The sequence below is a fragment of the Megalops cyprinoides genome, chromosome 5 (assembly GCF_013368585.1).
Source record: "Megalops cyprinoides isolate fMegCyp1 chromosome 5, fMegCyp1.pri, whole genome shotgun sequence".
Taxonomy (NCBI): domain Eukaryota; kingdom Metazoa; phylum Chordata; class Actinopteri; order Elopiformes; family Megalopidae; genus Megalops; species Megalops cyprinoides.
The window spans coordinates 38,476,075-38,495,392 of NC_050587.1; the positions used below are offsets into that span (position 1 = coordinate 38,476,075).

Sequence of the window (19,318 nt, forward strand, 5' to 3'; positions counted from 1 at the left end):
CGCAATGCGCAGTTTTCCTCTGAAAGAGCACAATGGGGTAACAGCAGACAAAAGCTCAGAACGCTGCTACTTTGTGACTACAGTAAAATACAATTTGTAAGCTTTATTTCGGGACATCTGGGACTTTCGGTGACAAGCCATTCCCCTTGCCAAAAAAAAAAAAAAAGAAAACAAGTTTGGAGGGGTCAAACTTTGCTCTGGGCTGAAAGTTAATCCACTTCTAATTTATTCCAGTTGGGGTCAGGGTAAAAGTAAATGTGCACACTTAAACCCCCCCCCCCCAATTTCTGCATAAACTAATTAAGGAAAGGAGCAGCAGAAATATGATTAAATGCCGTGTAGCCAGCAGACTCAGATAGCCTCATTTCCTCCAGATATATTGATTTTAAAAGTTCTTTGCAAGTTTCCCTCTTTTTTTTTGCTTTGAAGAAAAAGCTGCTGTTCCAATTAAGGAGAAGGAAAGAGAAAACAGGCGCTTTATTTAATGTCTTTTAATTTTAGGATCTGCCGTTTGGTTTCACCCGTTTTTATTAGACTTATGCCCAATAATAATAAAAAGCACTATCCCCTCCAAGTGTAATAAAATAAAATCATAATGATAAAAAAAGCCTAGGGACATTTTGAATTTAAAACAGATTTTGGAAAAGGGGTTTTACAGATGTACTTTCCTGGGCCATTTCACATTTAGGGGAGGTCTGTGGAGTGTCTGGTCTCTCCCTCTCTCTAATCTGGTCACGTTTATAAACTCCACTAAACTGTCAGACCACAGGGGGTTTAGAACTGTGTGACTGACAATGCCACACGCAGGATGATGTCACAGACACAGACTGTCACAGGAGCCCAGCCATGTACAAAGCTAACGCAAGACAGGTGAGCATCACAGAGCATGCAAGTTCATGTGTGTCGTTTCCTATAACAGTGCTTTTCATATGGGTTACAACAATGAACTCCATCTTACTACTCTGATAGGAATGCAATAACCAACAGCAGTATCCATAAAAATAAAGCTAACCCCCCCCTGCACGCGCATACACACACACACACACACACACACACACACACACACACACACACACACACACGTGCACCCATTAACTTCAAAGTCATCTCTGGCCCCTCAGCAGCAAGTAGTGTTACGAGTGAACAAACTGTGTACTGAGCTTTGCAAGGGCTGACAGAAACCAGCCAAGAGGCACCACAGGTAAAGCCAGAACGGCACGAGCTGGCCCACGCAGCTCCACCTACACTCCTCACAGACAGGAGCAGATTACAGTCCACTGCTTCCCTAACATCACCTTCCACAGGTCCTGCTGTGTGGAGATCCTCACACACAGAAGCAGATTACAGCCTCACTTCCAAACAGCAGCCCTCACAACATCTAACAAGCAAGCGGGGACCTTCCTTATGCTAATGGAGCCGTGAGGCCGAAGGGACAGGGAGGACTCCTCCTCCACTCCCTGAGGCTCTGACTCTTTCAGGGAGGACTCCTTCCCCACTCTCCGAGGCTCTGACTCTTTCAGGGAGGACTCCTCCCCCACTACCCGAGGGTCTGACTCTTTCAGGGAGGACTCCTCCCCCACTACCCGAGGGTCTGACTCTTTCAGGGAGGACTCCTCCCCCACTCCCTGAGGCTCTGACTCTTTCAGGGAGGACTCCTTCCCCACTCTCCGAGGGTCTGACTCTTTCAGGGAGGACTCCTCCCCCACTCCCTGAGGCTCTGACTCTTTCAGGGAGGACTCCTTCCCCACTCCCCGAGGGTCTGCCGAGGGTCTGACTTTTTCAGGGAGGACTCCTCCCCCACTCCCTTAGGCTCTGACTCCTTCAGGGAGGACTCCTTCCCCACTCTCCGAGGGTCTGACTCTTTCAGGGAGGACTCCTCCCCCACTCTCCGAGGGTCTGACTCTTTCGAGAGAGGACACTGCAGCTGCTCTGTGAGCTCTCAGACAACATGAGAGAGGCACAGGCAGCCAGCCACAGCCACCCAGAACAGCAGCCTGTTACGCACTGTGCTAAATCTACTGTATCTATACCAGCGACTTCCAGCAAAAAGAAGGTCATCTGCCAAGTAAATACATGATAAATATATAATAAATCTGTACTGAATCAGTATGATCATAAAGCAGGATGTGCCAGATCAGAGGCTGGGGGCATAATTACCAACTGGCCAATTATCTGTTGGATAATTTAGACATACATGTATGAATTATACATACATTATACATATACATACATGACAGTCATGTTTTACAAGATGAAAGAGACTTTGTTTTTTTCTCCTCATTCCCCCCCAGCCAATCAGAGCGTGTGCCCTCATTTCAACAACAGCCAATCACAGCTCTCGCCCTCGTTTTCCTCCGGCTGATTGCAGCTCATTTTCCATGCAGGAAGTAAACAAAACAAATCAAAAAAGCAACACAAAACAAACAGCAGCAGCAGAGAAAGCATCCCACTGCACTGAGGAAACAGTGCCTCAGAGTACAGAGTACAGAGGAACACAGCAGCCCGTGAGTACACAACAATGAGGCTCACTCATTCACCAAAGCCACATTTTTTACACAATGTGCAATCTGTAACCAATTTATGCTCAAATATTCAACAGCACCCCCCTCACCCCGCTGTCAGGGAGCCGTAACCCTCTGGTGCGGAGTCCTGTGGTCTACCTGCTGCAGAAAGCTCCGCCCCTGGAGAACGTGCCTGCCTCACACCACCTGTCACCGCTGGCGTGGCCAGATGAGCTGACAGGGGTGCTGAACAGGATGAAGAGAGTGCTGACATCACACAGCCGTCTTGAATCCGATTTACACTCTAAAGCGCTGCTCTGTGTGCCCCCCTGAGGCACCGATGTACACTGAAACACGCTGCACTGTTCCTGTGGTCCGCCCTCCGATGCGGCTGGGTCCACGCCCGGCTCCGCGCCCGGCTCCGCGCCCGGCTCCGCGCCCGGCTCCGCGCCTCAGTATTATCACACAAACAGGCTGTGAAACACGCCCCGCTGAGGACAGCACCCAGCTCACAGCGCTGCACGCAATCCCACACAACTGCAACCACAGGTGGCCTCTGCTCCGGCAGAGTGTGTGTGTGTGTGTGTGCGTGTATAGCAAATTGCAGAGGATTACAGGTATGTGAGTGTGAGGTCAGAGGGCGTGTTCGAGGTACAGACACACCTGGCTGCACCTGCCTCTGCCGGACACTCACCTGTTCTACCTGTGCACCTCTCTACCTAACTTCACCATCACCTTTCAGTCACCCTCAGTGGAGCACCAGCGTGTGACATCACACACTGGCAATAACTCAAAGACAGGAGGGCACACCCCCACTGCAACACCTTAAAAATAAACAGCCGCAGCGAAAACACCCAGCACCTTCTGCTGCGAGCCATAAACTCTGATGATCTGAGCATCAGGGTATGGATGACTATTAAAAAGTATTTTATCCTCCAGAGATGAGGGGAGGGGGGCGATTACACGCACATGAAATATGAGTTATGGGGAATGATAAACACGCGTTATGGGGAGAACATCCTCTGGAATGATTACGCGCTTGTGAAACGCGGCTGTAATAAAATCATGACAAACGACTGCGCGCTCGGCAGCACGCTACGCCACACAGCGCAAGCGGGACGAGACCGCGATCTCACAGCGGCGGGATGCTGCCAGGCTGCCCGGACTTACACTCACAGCGGCGGGATGCTGCCAGGCTGCCCGGACTTACACTCACAGCGGCGGGATGCTGCCAGGCTGCCCGGACTTACACTCACAGCGTAGAAAGTGGTCTCCAAAAGATGCCATCACTTACCTGGCAGGCAACACATCACACAGGCATATTAAACACACGTGCACGCACGCACACACACACACACGCCCGCACACCCACACACACGCACGCACACGCCCGCACACCCACACACACGCACGCACACGCACGCACACACGCACACCTACACGCACGCACCCACGCACACACACGCACACACGCACACACACACACGCACACGCCCGCACACCCACACACACGCACGCACACGCCCGCACACCCACACACACGCACGCACACGCACGCACACACGCACACCTACACGCACGCACCCACGCACACACACGCACGCACACGCGCGCACACGCACGCACACACGCACGCACGCACGCACACTCTCACACACACACACACTCTCACACACACACACACGCACACGCGCGCACACACACACATGCACACACACACATGCACACACACACACACACAATCCCATGAGGCTCGGAGACTAGACTCAGCCAGGCGGGACTGAGAGGTGGATATGCTTTATGTCACATTAATAATAAAAATAAACTCTGCAGACATGCAGACATGTCGCCATGGGGACAATCCCACACAAACACTCTGCATGCTTTCATTCTGCCTCTCCTGCTCCAGCAGATTCCCTTAAGCAGTGACATCACAGATCACACTCAGCATATTCCACATTCACACAGAGCACTATGCATGTGCATGTATCCAGCTATGCATACACTCCACATAAAGGCAACCCACGGCTGGATGCAGCCTGAGACTATTCATGCCTACAGTCTCAACGTTTCTCAAAAGTTACAACAGCAGCACTATTCCTGAGATTCAAACCCGCAACCTGCTGGGCACGAGGACAGGTCGATAAGCATCCCACTGCCACCCAGCCTCAGGCTGTAGGTTGTGAGTGACCAGCGCACTGAGGCTTGGCTGGTCCCTGCGGTTTAAGGCACCGCTGCCCTCATTAATATGGAACAGAAGCGTCCATCTGAACAGACACACTGGAGCCCAACGAGAATTAATAGGCATGTTGTATTTTTGAATATAAATGCAAAAATGTGATCATTTTTCCATTCCGCATGCACGCTTCCCTGACCCGCACCCTCGAGTAGTCACTCAAGAGCGACCTTGCTCCCGAAACGATGGCTGGGTTGGGGGGGGGGGGGGACATCAGACTGCGGACATCAGATAAGCACCCCACCGATCTCTCCCGCTGTAGCTTTGGCAGGTCTCACTCCTCAACCGCATTGAAAGGAAAGCGAGAGGAAGAGCTTGTCTGACTGAGAAGAGAAAAAAAAACCTTTGTGTTTCTTCTATTTAACTAAACTGAGGCCAGGGACCCCGCGCTTTGCAGGTGGATGAGAATGTTCACGCCCAGGCTCATGAGCAGAAACCCGCAGGACTCGCTGCATTAGTGCCAGCTTCGCCACTTAGGCACTAAGGAAACAGGCTTTGCTCTTTTGCTGGGTCTGAGCTGCACAATGGCCACGTAGCCAAAGTTTCGAATACTGACCTACGGCGGGCAGGGGTGGTGCAGGGGGACCTGGATCCTGGCTTTAGGCAGATGGGGAGGAGGGGGCTGGGCATACACTAGCCTTAGGCAGGTGGACTAGGGCTGGTAGCAGGAGACTTGAACACTAACCTTGGGCTGGTGGGGGGGGGGGGGGGGGTGTTGTTACATTGACCTTAGACCGCTGGACTAGGACTGGTAGGAGGGGGGGGTGAACACTGACCTCGGGCGGGGCGGGGGGCTCGTCCGGCCGCCGGGCCTCGGGCTCCGCCGTTAGCGGGCCACGCAGCGTCTGCAGGAACAGGGCGGCTTTCCTCTTGCGCTCGGCCTGCAGCTGCTTCTCCTTGGACTCCTTGGAGGCCTGGGCCAGCTTCTCCCGCGCCGCTGCCGCCAGCCGGTCCTCCAGCTTCTGCTTGGCTGAGGGAGGGAAGCGGGAGAGGAGTCAGGCGTGGAGGAGGTGAAACACACCGCCGGCCCACAGACACAGAAACACACGGGCTAGGAGAAGCACCTGCTGGGAGGGAGGGAGTCAGCAGGACTGTGCTGCTGACTGACTGGGAGAGAGAGAGAGAGGATGAGAAAGACAGAGAGCGAGAAAGGGAAAGAGCGAAAGAGAGGGGATGAGAAGGGGGAGAGAGAGAGAGAGAGAGAGGAGAGAGAGCAAAAGAGAGAGAGGGGAGGGAGCGAAAGAGAGAGGAGAAGGAGAGAGAGAGAGAAAGGGAGAGCAAGAGAGAGAGAGACACTTTAATGTGCTTATTTTCGTGCTCATTTCACACTCTGCTGGGTCAGCAAGGCCCCCCTTCCTCTCTCTCTCTACACTGTGCTAATGACTCATCATGGCCCCTTAACAGCCTAATGACTCAGCAGCTGTTTCTGGCGAGGTCAGGGGTCAGGAGTGGACTCAATCACACACCCTGCCTGCTGACCAGATAGCTTTTGACAGCATTACGGAGGGGAACCGGCCATCTGGGCAAAAGAGACGAGTCCTGTGAGTCCTTTCACGCCAAGGCAGAGAGCTGTGACTCGACAGGGCGAGCAGCTTCAGTGAGTCTGACAGGTGGCAGGGGGGTGGGTGGTGATGCTGGAGTCATGGTCTATCGCCGCTACCTCACCTCAGAGGCTGATTATAAACGTTTTACCAAAAATTAAACCCGGGGAAAGCGGCTGACAGCACTCAGTAAGTCCAACCAAAAACTTACCCAGAGTTCTGTGCGTGAGACCTGTGCCCTCCTGCCACCTGTGGCCCATTCTGCGTGGAGGAGCTGGGATGAGAACCAGGCCTTTCAGCTTGGTCCCTTTCTGCTGATCCCGAGTCTGAGTCAAGTTTAAGCAGGCCTGCCGGCACCCAGCAACAATCTCTCCCAACCTCCATTACATTACATTACCATCATTTAGCACATGCTCTTATCCAGATCCATTTACATAGGTTACCATTTTTACCTGCTATCCATTTATACAGCTGGATATTTGCTAAGGCAATTATGGGTTAAGTACCCTGCCCTGGGGTACAGCAACAGTGCCCCAGTGGGGAATCAAACCAGCAACCTTTGTGGTTAAGAGCCCTGCTCCTTACCAGTATGCTACACTGCTGCCCTTTGCCTTTACTGATCACAGGAGGAGACTGCCGCAGTGCTCCCCAGCAGTGAAAACAGGCCTGCTAGCAGATGGGACTGTGTTTAAGTGGATATGAGAGAAAGAGGTCCAGCACTCCTCTCACCTGCGGGGTTTCTGGATTCAGAGACACGCCCACCTGGGTTCTGCACAAAAGATACGTTTCTTTCCATCCTGACCCACCGGTAGCATTAAAGTCAGACTAATTGCGCCATTAATACTAACAGACTGTCCGCTACCGGCCTGCTGTATTCTTCAGCGGAGAAACAGGGTATGAGATGACTTACTGAAAGCCCACTTGGCCCATAGATAAAGCACCATAGGATGAGCTCAACTAAATATTTATTAGCACCATATAAAAATGCAGTAATTAAACCCATTAGGGTTACCACGGTTTCCTCTGTGAATCTTCCTATGAGCACTTAGAGGTACACACACACAAACGTACAGCCACACCAACAGACACACACTCACACACACTCACACAAACATGCACATGCACACACACATGCGCCATACGTACGTGTACAAATCCATGACTGCTATTTGTTTTGCAGTGTTGGTTTTCAGCGCAAGGGTGTAGGAAGGCGGAGGCAATGGCCAACAGCCACGAATACAGATTCTGCGACAAGGTGGAGCAAAGTGCCTCCAATCACAGCCAGCTGCTATAATCCTTTTACGGCCCATCAATACAGATTAGGTTCCGGCTGCCGGATCAATAGCCATGCAATCTAATTGAGTTAGCCTGTAAACAATGGCTGAAATGTTGCAATGCCATTTATTTAACTGCATGAGCCGTCTTACTTTTATTTTATTTAACAAATTATGCACATATTCCCAGGGTCTTGATTACAATCTCACAGCATACATCTGACAGGACAAAATGGCCATTTACAAAAAAAAAAAAAAAAAAGAAAAAAGAAAAAAAAGGATAATTCTGTCCACTGTGACCACTTGACAACAAAAATCAATATGTTCAACCAATTAATGTTCTGTTCAATCAACGCGGCCTTTCAATAAATCATCAGTGAATTAACAGACAAATTAGTTTAAAATGTCAATAACCCTCCTGCTTTCTGTCTTACAAATGTAGCAAACACACAAATTGCTTTCAGGGACACGAATTAAGCTGCCATTTTTTTTTTTTTGACAGTCAGTGTGAGGACGGCAGGAAAAGGCCGAAATTTCAGCCCCTCAGGCTTTCTCCTGCTGGGGCGCCGGGTCTGACCGTCTGGCAGTTTGAGTCTGGCTCTCATCCTCGCGCCCCTTTCCGAGTGCCAGGTGATGCCGACGCTCCCAGAGACGACCAGCTAATTATAGATGACTTTTACTGCCGGTGGCGAAAAAGCGCAGAAGCTGGAGACTGCTTATATTAAAGTGCTCTGCCTTCCCAATTCAATTTAGAGATGCTGTCAATCAGTTTAACAGAGCTGTTCTTCGGCTTTGCTTTTTCACCTATCCTTGACCACCTTTGCACGAGATATTCTGAATGCCAGACAGCTGAGTGTGTCTAAGTATTCACAACCCATTTTCCAGGTACTGTAGAGGCCAGTAAACACGCAGTCTGTGTAAGAATGTGCACCCCCAAACTCGAGGAGGTGTCAGACACAGCAGCAGAGAGTGGGGCTGCAAGTACAACACATTTCCGTTTTAATGCTTTGTGTTGTTCAAGCAGCCTGATGAGTTAACCTTGCATTCTGAGCAACAAAACACGAGCCTGAATCTGAGGCTTTTACTACTGGCATTACTCACATACAAAACCTTAACATTGACTGCCATCAGAGATGACTGCCTTTATTTTTCTGGCATCTCACAGAGAGCATTTTCCCTCAGTGTTGCTGCTGATAATAACTCTTATGCTAGCAGGATGCCTGTAATGTTTATTTCCACATCTACGGCTTGCAAAGTACACAACCGCGCTGGTTAAAAGAACTCATCTGAATCGATTATGCGCTGCAAATATGTTTACAAGGCCAATGTTTTGTGACTGGAAGAAATGCTAACCCAATATCCCACTCCTGGTTTTCAAAAGCATTCCTCACAAAGGACCGCTTCATTTGCAAAGCTTTATTCGCAGTAAGCTGCGTATGCAGCCAGGCAGTGTTCTGGAGTCTTGAACAGTCCAGATAATACCGGAATGTTAGGGGCTACAGGAGAATGACATCATAATGAAGTGTCCTGCCAATCACCCTTCTGCTGACCTGTCTAAACAGGAAGTAGTATGGGCAGAAACAGGAAGGGCAGTACCTTGTTTGGCCTCTAGCTCCTCCAGTGTGAGCGCGGGCTTCCTCTCTTCAGGAACGGGGACTGGGGGAGCCTCCCTGATCACCACAGCGCCCACGGCAGCCACGCCCCCTTCCTGCCCCGCCTCCTTCTCCTGGTCGTCGTCTGAGTCGTCGTCCAAGCGGACGCGGTTCTTCTCCAGGGGAAGCATGTCGTTCTCCTTCGCCTTGATGGCGAAGCAGATGGGGGCGAAGGAGGCTGGCAACACAAGGGTTAAACCCGCGTTACTGTCAGCGCCAGGGAGCGGAGCGCCCCATTCGTCTCAATCTCCCTCGGATATCCATCGGCAGAATTATTCTAATTACACGCCGAGCACGGCATTCATCTCACACACAAAAAAAAAATGTTCCCCGCATAATGGGCTCTGGAAACAGCCTGCCATTTGTTAAAAGACCAGTCAAACGCGTGCTGAGGATGGACGTTTATTACAACGAGCCAATTACACGCTGCAGACCAGCGCTGCCGCTCTGACAGGGAGAAAGAGAGGCACAGCCTCGGAGTGCTGGCGCATTAAAGTGGGTGTGATGTACGGCTGTTACCAAACAAAGGGGACCAGAGGAGCCTCAGACAGCTTAATTAGCAGACTGTACCGCGGCGGGGAGAAGCAGCCAGCTGACAGTGGGGAGCGGGAGGGGTCGGCCTGTGGCAGCCGAGTCTCTGTCCAGCCCTACCTTTAACGAGTTTGCCCTCGCTCGGTGGCTTCATGGAGCCGGCGGCGGCGTCGGGCTCCGCCCCCGAGCCAGCGGACACGGCCCCCTCTAACACGCTCCTGTTGTCCGAGGGAGAGCCACTCTGTAAAGGGGAGAGGGAGAGGGAGAGAGAGAGAGGTGCATCAATATGCGTATTTATGTGCTCATATACCTCATATTGATTTTCGTTACATTCCATTTCGCTTTGATAATGCAGTGGTTTGTCCTGACAACAAAGCAAAACTTGATGTGACCTTAACTGAGCGAGAGACCAAGACAGAAATAGAGAGAGACAGAGACACAGATCATAATCATCTTCTGTGTCACTGTGTCATGTCATTTATTATACAAATGCTTTAGCAACACAGAAATTCTCTGTCATGCCAATAAAGCTCATTTAAACTGAACTGAATTAAACTGCACTGTGTTTAGCAGAATTGACACAGAGTGTGAGCGAGAGAGAGAGAAACAGAGATAGACAGGTTATGGACAGAAAAACAGAAGCAGAGAAAGGAGAGAGAAATAGAAGGGACAGAGAGAAAGAGAAGAGAGAGGAAGAGCGTGACCGACAGGTTGAAAGAGAGGGAGGGAGTGAAACAGAGAGAAAGGGAGAGTGTGAAAGCGGGACGGAGAGAGGGGCGGGGACGCAGGCACGAGACTCGGGCCGTTTCTCCAGTAGAGCTCCTGTTCTGCAGCTGATAGTGCTGCTGTTTGCACTCATGTCTGTCAGAGCCCTGCCAACGCAAACCGAACCTGCTCTCTCCACACCGACAAAGCCGCCGGTGCCTGAACCAATGGGATCGCAGCTGTTCAGCGGGCAGGAAGACCCCCCTGACAGTGCCAGAGTGCTGCTTTTACACCTCCGCTCTGCCCTCCTCTGTCTGCTTCTTTCTGGTCAGAGCACAGGAGAAAACGCTCCGGCTCCTGCCTGCATATCTCCGATTGGCTACAGACAGCCAGAGGGGTGTCGGCCGGGAACGCGTGCTGCGGGGTTTTCCAAACGCAGCTGCTCCAAAGCCGTTCAGAGCAGTGCAGACCTTCCACAGACTCACGCTCTGCAAACATCCTCGCTACGGACTGACAGTACCTTACAGAGGCCTATACAAACGGCCGCCCTGCGGCCGAGGCTAAAGGAGCCGTCCCAACGCATGCGTCTCTGGGGGCTGAGAGACAGGGGGAGGCCGAGGCGCCGCCGTGACACCGTCTGAGGCCGTGTGAAACAGCCTGTGGTGTGAGAGGGGATCAGACAGCCCCTCGTCCAGCCAGGAATGCGTCTCCCAGCAGAGGAATGGGAAGGCGAGAATGTAGGTGAGGATCAGGGGATGTGAAGGGAGGTCTCTGCCGCATACACACACACACACACAAGCAAAAACACACATGCAAACAGATGCACATACACACGTACACAGGAATGTACATACGCACACACGCTTGCACACACATACTAACACAGACACACACACACACACATGCAGACACACATACACACACGCTAAAAACTCCACCGCTTCGGACAGCATCTTGGCCTCCCTACCTAGTTACAGCACTTAAATCTACTGCTTTCGGACAGTACTGCACTTCTGTGGCAGCTGCTGGAAGTTTGCACTTAGCAGCAGCACTTGGCTTTCAGTGTGCCGTTTATTATTAAAGCTCTGTGTGACACACCAATGTGTTCTGATGTAGCCTGACATTTTCTTTTGTACCGGTTTTGTTCCGGATAAGAGCTTCTATCAAATGACTAAATATAAACAAAAATGGACCATCAGAATAATTTTGTATTTATAATGCAATTATCTCCCTCCGTTTCCACGTACACATGTTCATACGCATTCACACACAAGCAAGTGTGGAAAATAAATTTGTGATGGCAGGGGTGGGGGCAGTTGGAGGGCGGAAACAGATTACCGTCTGGAAACTGTCAAAAATGCCACCTACACCTGGCAACTCCATCATCAGTCTCCTCACACGTACCTGTTCAGACCACCTGTTTGTCACAACTTCCTCACTGTATGACACCTCTAATCCGGACAAACAACACCGAGAAACTCACGGCTCCCAGTAAAGCACGCGGTCTTTGGCATGAAGCTGTAGAGCCCCAGAGCTTGAAGGCTCTGAGGGAAATACACAGTTTAACAGCGCCGGTGCTGGAAATGCCTCACAAACCCGAAGAGGAGGGAGGAGGCCTGGCGTTTCAGTTACGTTCATCCAGTGATCAACTGCACGGCTCTCTACCTGCTCCTTAAATCGAGGGCCTCACTGTATTTACTCCGAGTTACGCCAAAACCCCCCCCCCCCCCCCCACACCTCCACTACCCACAATGCAATGCACTCAGCAGGCCAGCAAGATGGGACCACTTGCTTTTCGATGATGTTCAAGGGAAGATGTTCATTTAAGTGCAGGAGAAGAGAGAGACACAAGCTCTTCAGAGACAATGCAGCGTCCCCAGCGTCATCTCTGCAGGCACACAGACGGAGTGTCTTCCCATCCTGTGGAGTGCTATCATAGGCAATGTCATTACATACATATGTCTTTGATGTATGTTACTCTCGCCACACAAATTCAAACTGGGTACTCCAGGAGACGAGAGGAACCCCCTGAGGAGGAGAGCTATCCTCCGGCGGCTACCTGGGTTTTCAGGTAGGGTGGGCTGAGGAGGAACAGAGACAAAGCTGTGGGAGGCAGAGGCACCTCTCTCTCTCTCTGTCTGTCTCTCTCTCTCTCTCTGTCTGTCTCTCTCTCTCTCCCTCTCTCTGTCTGTCTCTCTCTCCCTCTCTCTGTCTGTCTCTCTCTCTCTCTCTGTCTGTCTCTCTCTCTCTCTCTGTCTGTCTCTCCCTCTCTCTCTGTCTTTCTCTCCCTCTCTCTGTCTTTCTCTCTCTCTGTCTGTCTCTCTCTCTCTCTCTCTGTCTGTCTCTCCCTCTCTCTCTCTGTCTTTCTCTCCCTCTCTCTCTCTGTCTTTCTCTCCCTCTCTCTCTCTGTCTTTCCCTCTCTCTGTCTGTCTCTCCCTCTCTCTGTCTGTCTCTCCCTCTCTCTGTCTGTCTGTCTCTCTCTCTGTCTGTCTCTCCCTCTCTCTGTCTGTCTCTCCCTCTCTCTGTCTGTCTCTCTGTCTGTCTCTCCCTCTCTCTGTCTGTCTCTCCCTCTGTCTGTCTCTCCCTCTCTCTGTCTGTCTCTCCCTCTCTCTCTCTCTCTGTCTGTCTCTCCCTCTCTCTCTCTCTCTGTCTGTCTCTCCCTCTCTCTCTCTCTCTGTCTGTCTCTCCCTCTCTCTGTCTGTCTCTCTCTCTCTCTGTCTGTCTGTCTCTCTCTCTCTCTGTCTGTCTCTCTCTCTCTGTCTGTCTGTCTCTCTCTCTCTCTCTGCCTGTCTCTCTCCCTCGCTTTCTCCCTCTCTTACACAGTACTGAGAGGACTGGAGAAGGATGGCAAAGGATGAGAGGTGGACACAGTGGTGAGGGGAATTGTGGGACACGGCTGTAGCTGTTACTATGCTGACCAGGCGAGTGAACAAGGAGGGCCAACCGCAGATCAAGGAGGGAGGGAGGGAGGGGAAGAAAGAGACAGAGGGGGAAGAAGGAAGAAAGAGAAGAGGGGGAAGAGACAGAGGGGAAAAGAGGGAGAGAGAGGGAGGGAGTCAAGAGAGGAAGAGACATGGGGAGAGAGGGACAGAAAGATGAGCGAGAGAGAAAGGGAGTGGGGGAGAGAGAAACAGTGGAAAAAGGGAATGAGAGAGGGATGGCAGTCACAGTGCCACAGGCCCTGCATGAGTCTTCTTCAGAGGCCAAATCAAAGGCCTTTCTGGTGAAGCACCAACCAGGCGCCCGTGGGTCACAGCCCGCTACAGAGCTGGCGTTCCCCCCGAGGGAGACTCCGGATTCAGAAGCTCTTCCCACAAAGAGCGGGGCCCCGATCCACCAGGAGCCGACGGGGGTCTGTGCAGCGCCACGCCCGGGCGCCTGCAGCCGCACCGGCTCTATCTGTCCCGCACAGAGGAGCCTCCTCTGCCAGGCCGCTGAAAGGGACGGACACCTGCTGGCTCGGCCCGCAGGGGGGCAGCCACGCCCCGCTTTCAGCCCAAATTTCAGCACGCCACCGCAAAGAGAGGCCAGATCAGCCACAAAGACAGGCCAGAGCAGCCACAAAGACAGGCCAGAGCAGGGACCAACAAAGAGAGAGACGGGGGAAGAACATGAAAGCGCTCTCCGAGGAAAGGAGGGGAAAAGCCGCCCCCACGGACGTTTAGCTGCTTTGCTTCCGGTCAAACAGGAATATGAGCTGGGAGTGAGGAGATACACCAACACTGCCCTGTTCACAGAACCCCTGCACCGCAGACAGTGCTGGCAAATAGTGTAGTCATTGACATCCAACTTCTGTTTTGCACGTAGGTTTTGAAGCTTTAATTGCAACACCTTTGCTTTCACACAGGTGGTGACTGGACAGGTCACCTCACCTCACTGTTTGAAATGGCCCACTTTTCCATCATAACAAAATTTTAAACATAATGATCAACTGACCTATTCACAGCCTGTGTCTGTCATTTTTCCCCAAGTGGCGCTAAATATCAATGAATCGTAGGGATTCTGGCAAGTCTTTCTGACCTTTTCTGAAACTGTACCTTCGGGCCAAAAATAATAATAAAATTCCATTACAGAAATAAAAAAGAGCTTTAATTTACAGGGTAAATGTCCATGTTAGAGGGGCGAGTTCCAAATATCGAGAATGAACCTGTGAAATGGTGTTAGAAGTCCATTTAGAACAAGCACGAAGCCACAAAATAACTAAGCTACAGCTATGACCATGGAACACATAAGCATGGACATATAACGACAGGACATGCACTGAGCCACGGAACAACTATAACATGCTACAGCCACACACTGTCACATAATTCAATTACAGTACTGATCGAATATCAACAACACAATGTACACAGCCTAGAATAAGCTGAACCTGGTCCCTTGATCTCACACTGCCCATTGCTACTAAACGGCTTTCGAGGCAGGATTAGCTGAATTTACCCTTGCTGTCTTTTTTCAGCTCAAAGAAAGACTGCACTTTTTTACAGAAACGGTAAATAAACGCTGGCACTGTGAGCTGCTGGTGCGGTGGTGCTGTGCCAGCAGGATCGCCAAAGAGTCGCTCGAGCACCGAAAAATGTCCTCTTCCACAGCCTCCTTAAGCTTCCTGACGCATTCAATCAAAGACGTTGCCACGCTTTTAAACCCTCTTGTGCTGCAACAAACTGTTCCATCGAAGCCCTCTGAAACAGGCTGCTGCTTCGCTATAAAACACTAGTTTTGCCACTGGCATCGAATCTGAAAAGTATTATCTAAAGAGAGGCTGGCTGCGAGGCCTGCTCACTTTTAATGAAACCCAACTCCAAACAGCCAAGGATTTCGGAGAGGATACGGATGGGCAAAGCTCTGGGCTGTAGTTATCAGGACTTATCATGACTGTTGCCTGCAGATCAAATTCCTTATACAGCAACCAAGAAATCCATTTGGGGGGGTGGGTACTTCAATTTAAGGAGAATGGGTACGTGTCACAAATTGTAATTATTCTGTTATGCAGTCTCAGAACTGCAATGCTGCATTCAAAACAACATTAACAGAAATTCAAATGGTTTACTGATCAGCCTTTAGCTAGTCTGCTCACTTTTCACACTTATGAAAGGAAGTCAATGGGATTCCTTCTTCACTTTAATTAGTAATGGAACAAAATAACAAAAAAACATACACACATATAACTGTACTTCCATTTCATTAATGTCATTTAGCAGACACTCTTACCCAGAGTGACTTAAATAGGCTACAAATTTCAGGTGTTATCCATTTATACAGCTGGATATTTTACTGAGCCAATTATGGGTCAAGTACCTTTGCCCAGGGGTACAGCAGCAGCGCCCCAGCAGGGAATCGAACCGGCAACCTTTGGGTACGAGCCCTGCTCCTCACCACTATGCTACACTGCCTCCCCAGCATGCAATCTGACACCACCCATCAGCATTATGTAGGGAGAGTGAAAGCCTAGGGGCTGTGTGTCCTGGGGTAAAGTCCTCCTCGTGATGGAAAACAGACCCCTCTTAAATCTGAGGAAAAGTAATGAAGTTCCTGAATGAGCCGGATTCCCAGACTGCTCCTGCAAATAAGATCCCTGGCAGAGCACCATCTCACGAGACTAATTAAACCCCAAATTAAACCCAAACGGCAACAACAGAAGAAACTGGATATGCTCTGTGTGCTGCCTTTCAACATGTGTTTATTTTACAACTTTCAGTTTTAACGACTACAGCTTATTAAAAGACAAAAAAATTAACAGGGTTTGAGGGTGCAGATATAAAAACTGATGTTAAAAATGGGGAGGGGGGTGCACATTACACTCTGTTTCAAAACACTCCCTGAGAAAATGCAGGTGTTGAAAAAGGCCTAGTTTGGATTGGAGTGACAGACAGCAAACCCAGGCAGGTGATCCAACAGTGAGTGAAGTGATACCATAACCCAGCAGTGGATCGACTGGCCAACTGCCCTCTGACTTGCTCAGAGACCACCATAGCCCATACACCCCTCAGCCTGCAGATGTGTCTACATCTGACCCCAGGCAAGCCAAACCTGTTCGTCAAAGTGGGAAGCAGTGCATTTCAGAGCTGTAGGACTGACCCCAGTTCAGTGTGAGGAGAGTGACGCTTTATAGAAGGGGCAGGGGTGGTGGGGCGCGGCGTGGAGAGCTTTCGGCTGTCTGACATTTGGAAATAAGAAGGGAGAGGGAAAGGTCAGCGCTGCTCCGGCCGCTGGGCTGCTGACCGAGAGGCTGCGCTGGCCAATGAGCTCCCCGGGGGGGGGGGCTCCTGACCGTTCCTGTCTGCTACTGTCCGCACTGACCGCTCAGAGCTCTCACAGCAGCATCGTACCGGGATCACGCTACCTTTCCCCTTCACCCTGACATCTGCCTTCGCATCTGTTGTGGGGGCCGTGTAGAATGATTTCATCAGAATCCCACCATCCATTTAGGCAATGTACAAGTAAATACAAGACAGTGACCTGCCTGGCCATGTCCTGCAAAATGGACACACTTCTACAGAGTAGAGAAGCAAGGAATGGTCCCACAGACGTGCTTAAGGGACACTGACTCGCTGGCTGAGCCGCAGCTCCTCGCTCTCCTGTGCTCTCCTGTACTCCTCGCTCTCCTGTACTCCTCGCCCTCCTGTGCTCTCCTGTACTCCTCGCTCTCCTGTGCTCCTCGCTCTCCTGTGCTCCTCGCTCTCCTGTGCTCCTCGCTCTCCCGTACTCCTCGCTCTCCTGTGCTCCTCGCTCTCCTGTGCTCCTCGCTCTCCCGTACTCCTCGCTCTCCTGTGCTCCTCGCTCTCCTGTACTCCTCGCTCTCCTTGACTCCTCGCTCTCCCGTACTCCTCGCTCTCCTTGACTCCTCGCTCTCCTGTACTCCTCGCCCTCCTGTACTCCTCGCCCTCCTGTACTCCTGTGTTCTCCTGTACTCCTCGCCCTCCTGCACTCCTCGCTCTCCTGTACTCCTCGCTCTCCTGTACTCCTGTGCTCTCCTGTACTCCTCGCCCTCCTGTACTCCTCGCCCTCCTGTACTCCTGTGTTCTCCTGTACTCCTCGCCCTCCTGCACTCCTCGCTCTCCTGTACTCCTCGCTCTCCTGTACTCCTGTGCTCTCCTGTACTCCTCGCCCTCCTGCACTCCTGTGTTCTCCTGTACTCCTCGCTCTCCTGTACTCCTGTGCTCTCCTGTACTCCTCGCTCTCCTGCACTCCTGTGTTCTCCTGTACTCCTCGCTCTCCTGCACTCCTCGCTCTCCTGTGTTCTCCTGTACTCCTCGCTCTCCTGTACTCCTGTGTTCTCCTGTACTCCTCGCTCTCCTGTACTCCTGTGTTCTCCTGTACTCCTCGCCCTCCTGCACTCCTGTGTTCTCCTGTACTCCTCGCTCTCCTGTACTCCTCGCTCTCCTGCACTCCTCGCTCTCCTGTGTTCTCCTGTACTCCTCGCTCTCCTGTACTCCTGTGTTCTCCTGTACTCCTCGCTCTCCTGTACTCCTGTGTTCTCCTGTACTCCTCGCCCTCCTGCACTCCTGTGTTCTCCTGTACTCCTCGCTCTCCTGTACTCCTCGCCCTCCTGTACTCCTCGCTCTCCTGCACTCCTCGCTCTCCTGTGTTCTCCTGTACTCCTCGCCCTCCTGCACTCCTGTGTTCTCCTGCACTCCTCGCTCTCCTGTGTTCTCCTGTACTCCTCGCCCTCCTGCACTCCTGTGTTCTCCTGTACTCCTCGCTCTCCTGCACTCCTCGCTCTCCTGTGTTCTCCTGTACTCCTCGCCCTCCTGTACTCCTGTGTTCTCCTGTACTCCTCGCTCTCCTGTACTCCTCGCCCTCCTGTACTCCTCGCTCTCCTGCACTCCTCGCTCTCCTCGTTCTCCTGTACTCCTCGCTCTCCTGCACTCCTCGCTCTCCTGCACTCCTCGCTCTCCTGCACTCCTCGCTCTCCTGCACTCCTCGCTCTCCTCGTTCTCCTGCACTCCTCGCTCTCCTGTGTTCTCCTGTACTCCTTGCTCTACTTTGCGTTCCTACATGCATGTCGCAATTGCTCACCAGCCAATGCTTAACTTCTTAATTTTTCAGTTAAAGCACGACTTTGCGCCATCTATCCATAATTACAGCGGTGGGCGATTCACACTGTTCCTGCATTCATGTGGTAAGCAGCGGGGGAAGAAGGCTCGGTTTAACACACTTAGAAGGGAGGGAACCTTGGACTCGCTTGTTTTGATGCCTTGTACTTCGTTCACCTCGGGCAGCACTCTCTCCACCAGACAAACCGGCCACTTACAGCGCTTGTGTAAATAGGTTTATAAGTACATTTTCCTTGCGGCTTTCTCTGGTTCTGCTCTCTTCTAATCTGGCAGTGTAGTGTGCTGATCTGCTCTAATGACCGTTCCCAAGCAAACATTTTCCATTTAGTGCGTTTGTATCACAGCACAGTCTCATAATGGCATAACAAGATAAAACTATGTAATAAACTCCTGAAACCACAACAAAGGTCATCAGAATGTGTTAAAAATATGCAATTCCAGCCCTCATGCATAAAATCACTTGTATGGAAGTCATAAATACTGACGACTAGAAATGCATGTAATAAATAATGATGCAAAATATATTCTTTAAGTTTGAGTTTTCATGTATATTACTTTTTATTAAGGTTAGCAGTAAATTGTTGTATTTAATCATTACTTTTTCTAAGAGTGAACATTTAAGCTTGTAATAAGGTATGCGGTTTAGAGGCCAATACAAATACATTCCCCTCCTTCAGGCTTACTGGATCAGTTTAATAATTTACTTGCTTAATTAATGACTGATTAGCAGCTGTAGGGAGCCTCCAGGACTAATGAATTATTATGGGATGTCTTGCAGCAATCAAAAGATGGAACTCACTTTCCTTTCCAAAGCACAAAAA

The 19,318-nt window shown here is 51.0% G+C and overlaps 1 protein-coding gene across 1 annotated transcript in view; it reads right to left on the bottom strand.

The window, feature by feature from the left end:
• Window positions 1-19,318, bottom strand: part of LOC118777545 (splicing factor SWAP) — a 62,308-nt gene that overhangs the window by 22,871 nt on the left and 20,119 nt on the right. The window contains exons 11-13 of the mRNA XM_036528586.1: window positions 9,856-9,976; window positions 9,149-9,382; window positions 5,487-5,707 (exon numbers count right to left, since the gene is read on the bottom strand). Of these exons, the coding sequence (XP_036384479.1) occupies window positions 5,487-5,707; window positions 9,149-9,382; window positions 9,856-9,976 (576 nt within the window). The remainder of the gene's footprint in view (window positions 1-5,486; window positions 5,708-9,148; window positions 9,383-9,855; window positions 9,977-19,318) is intronic.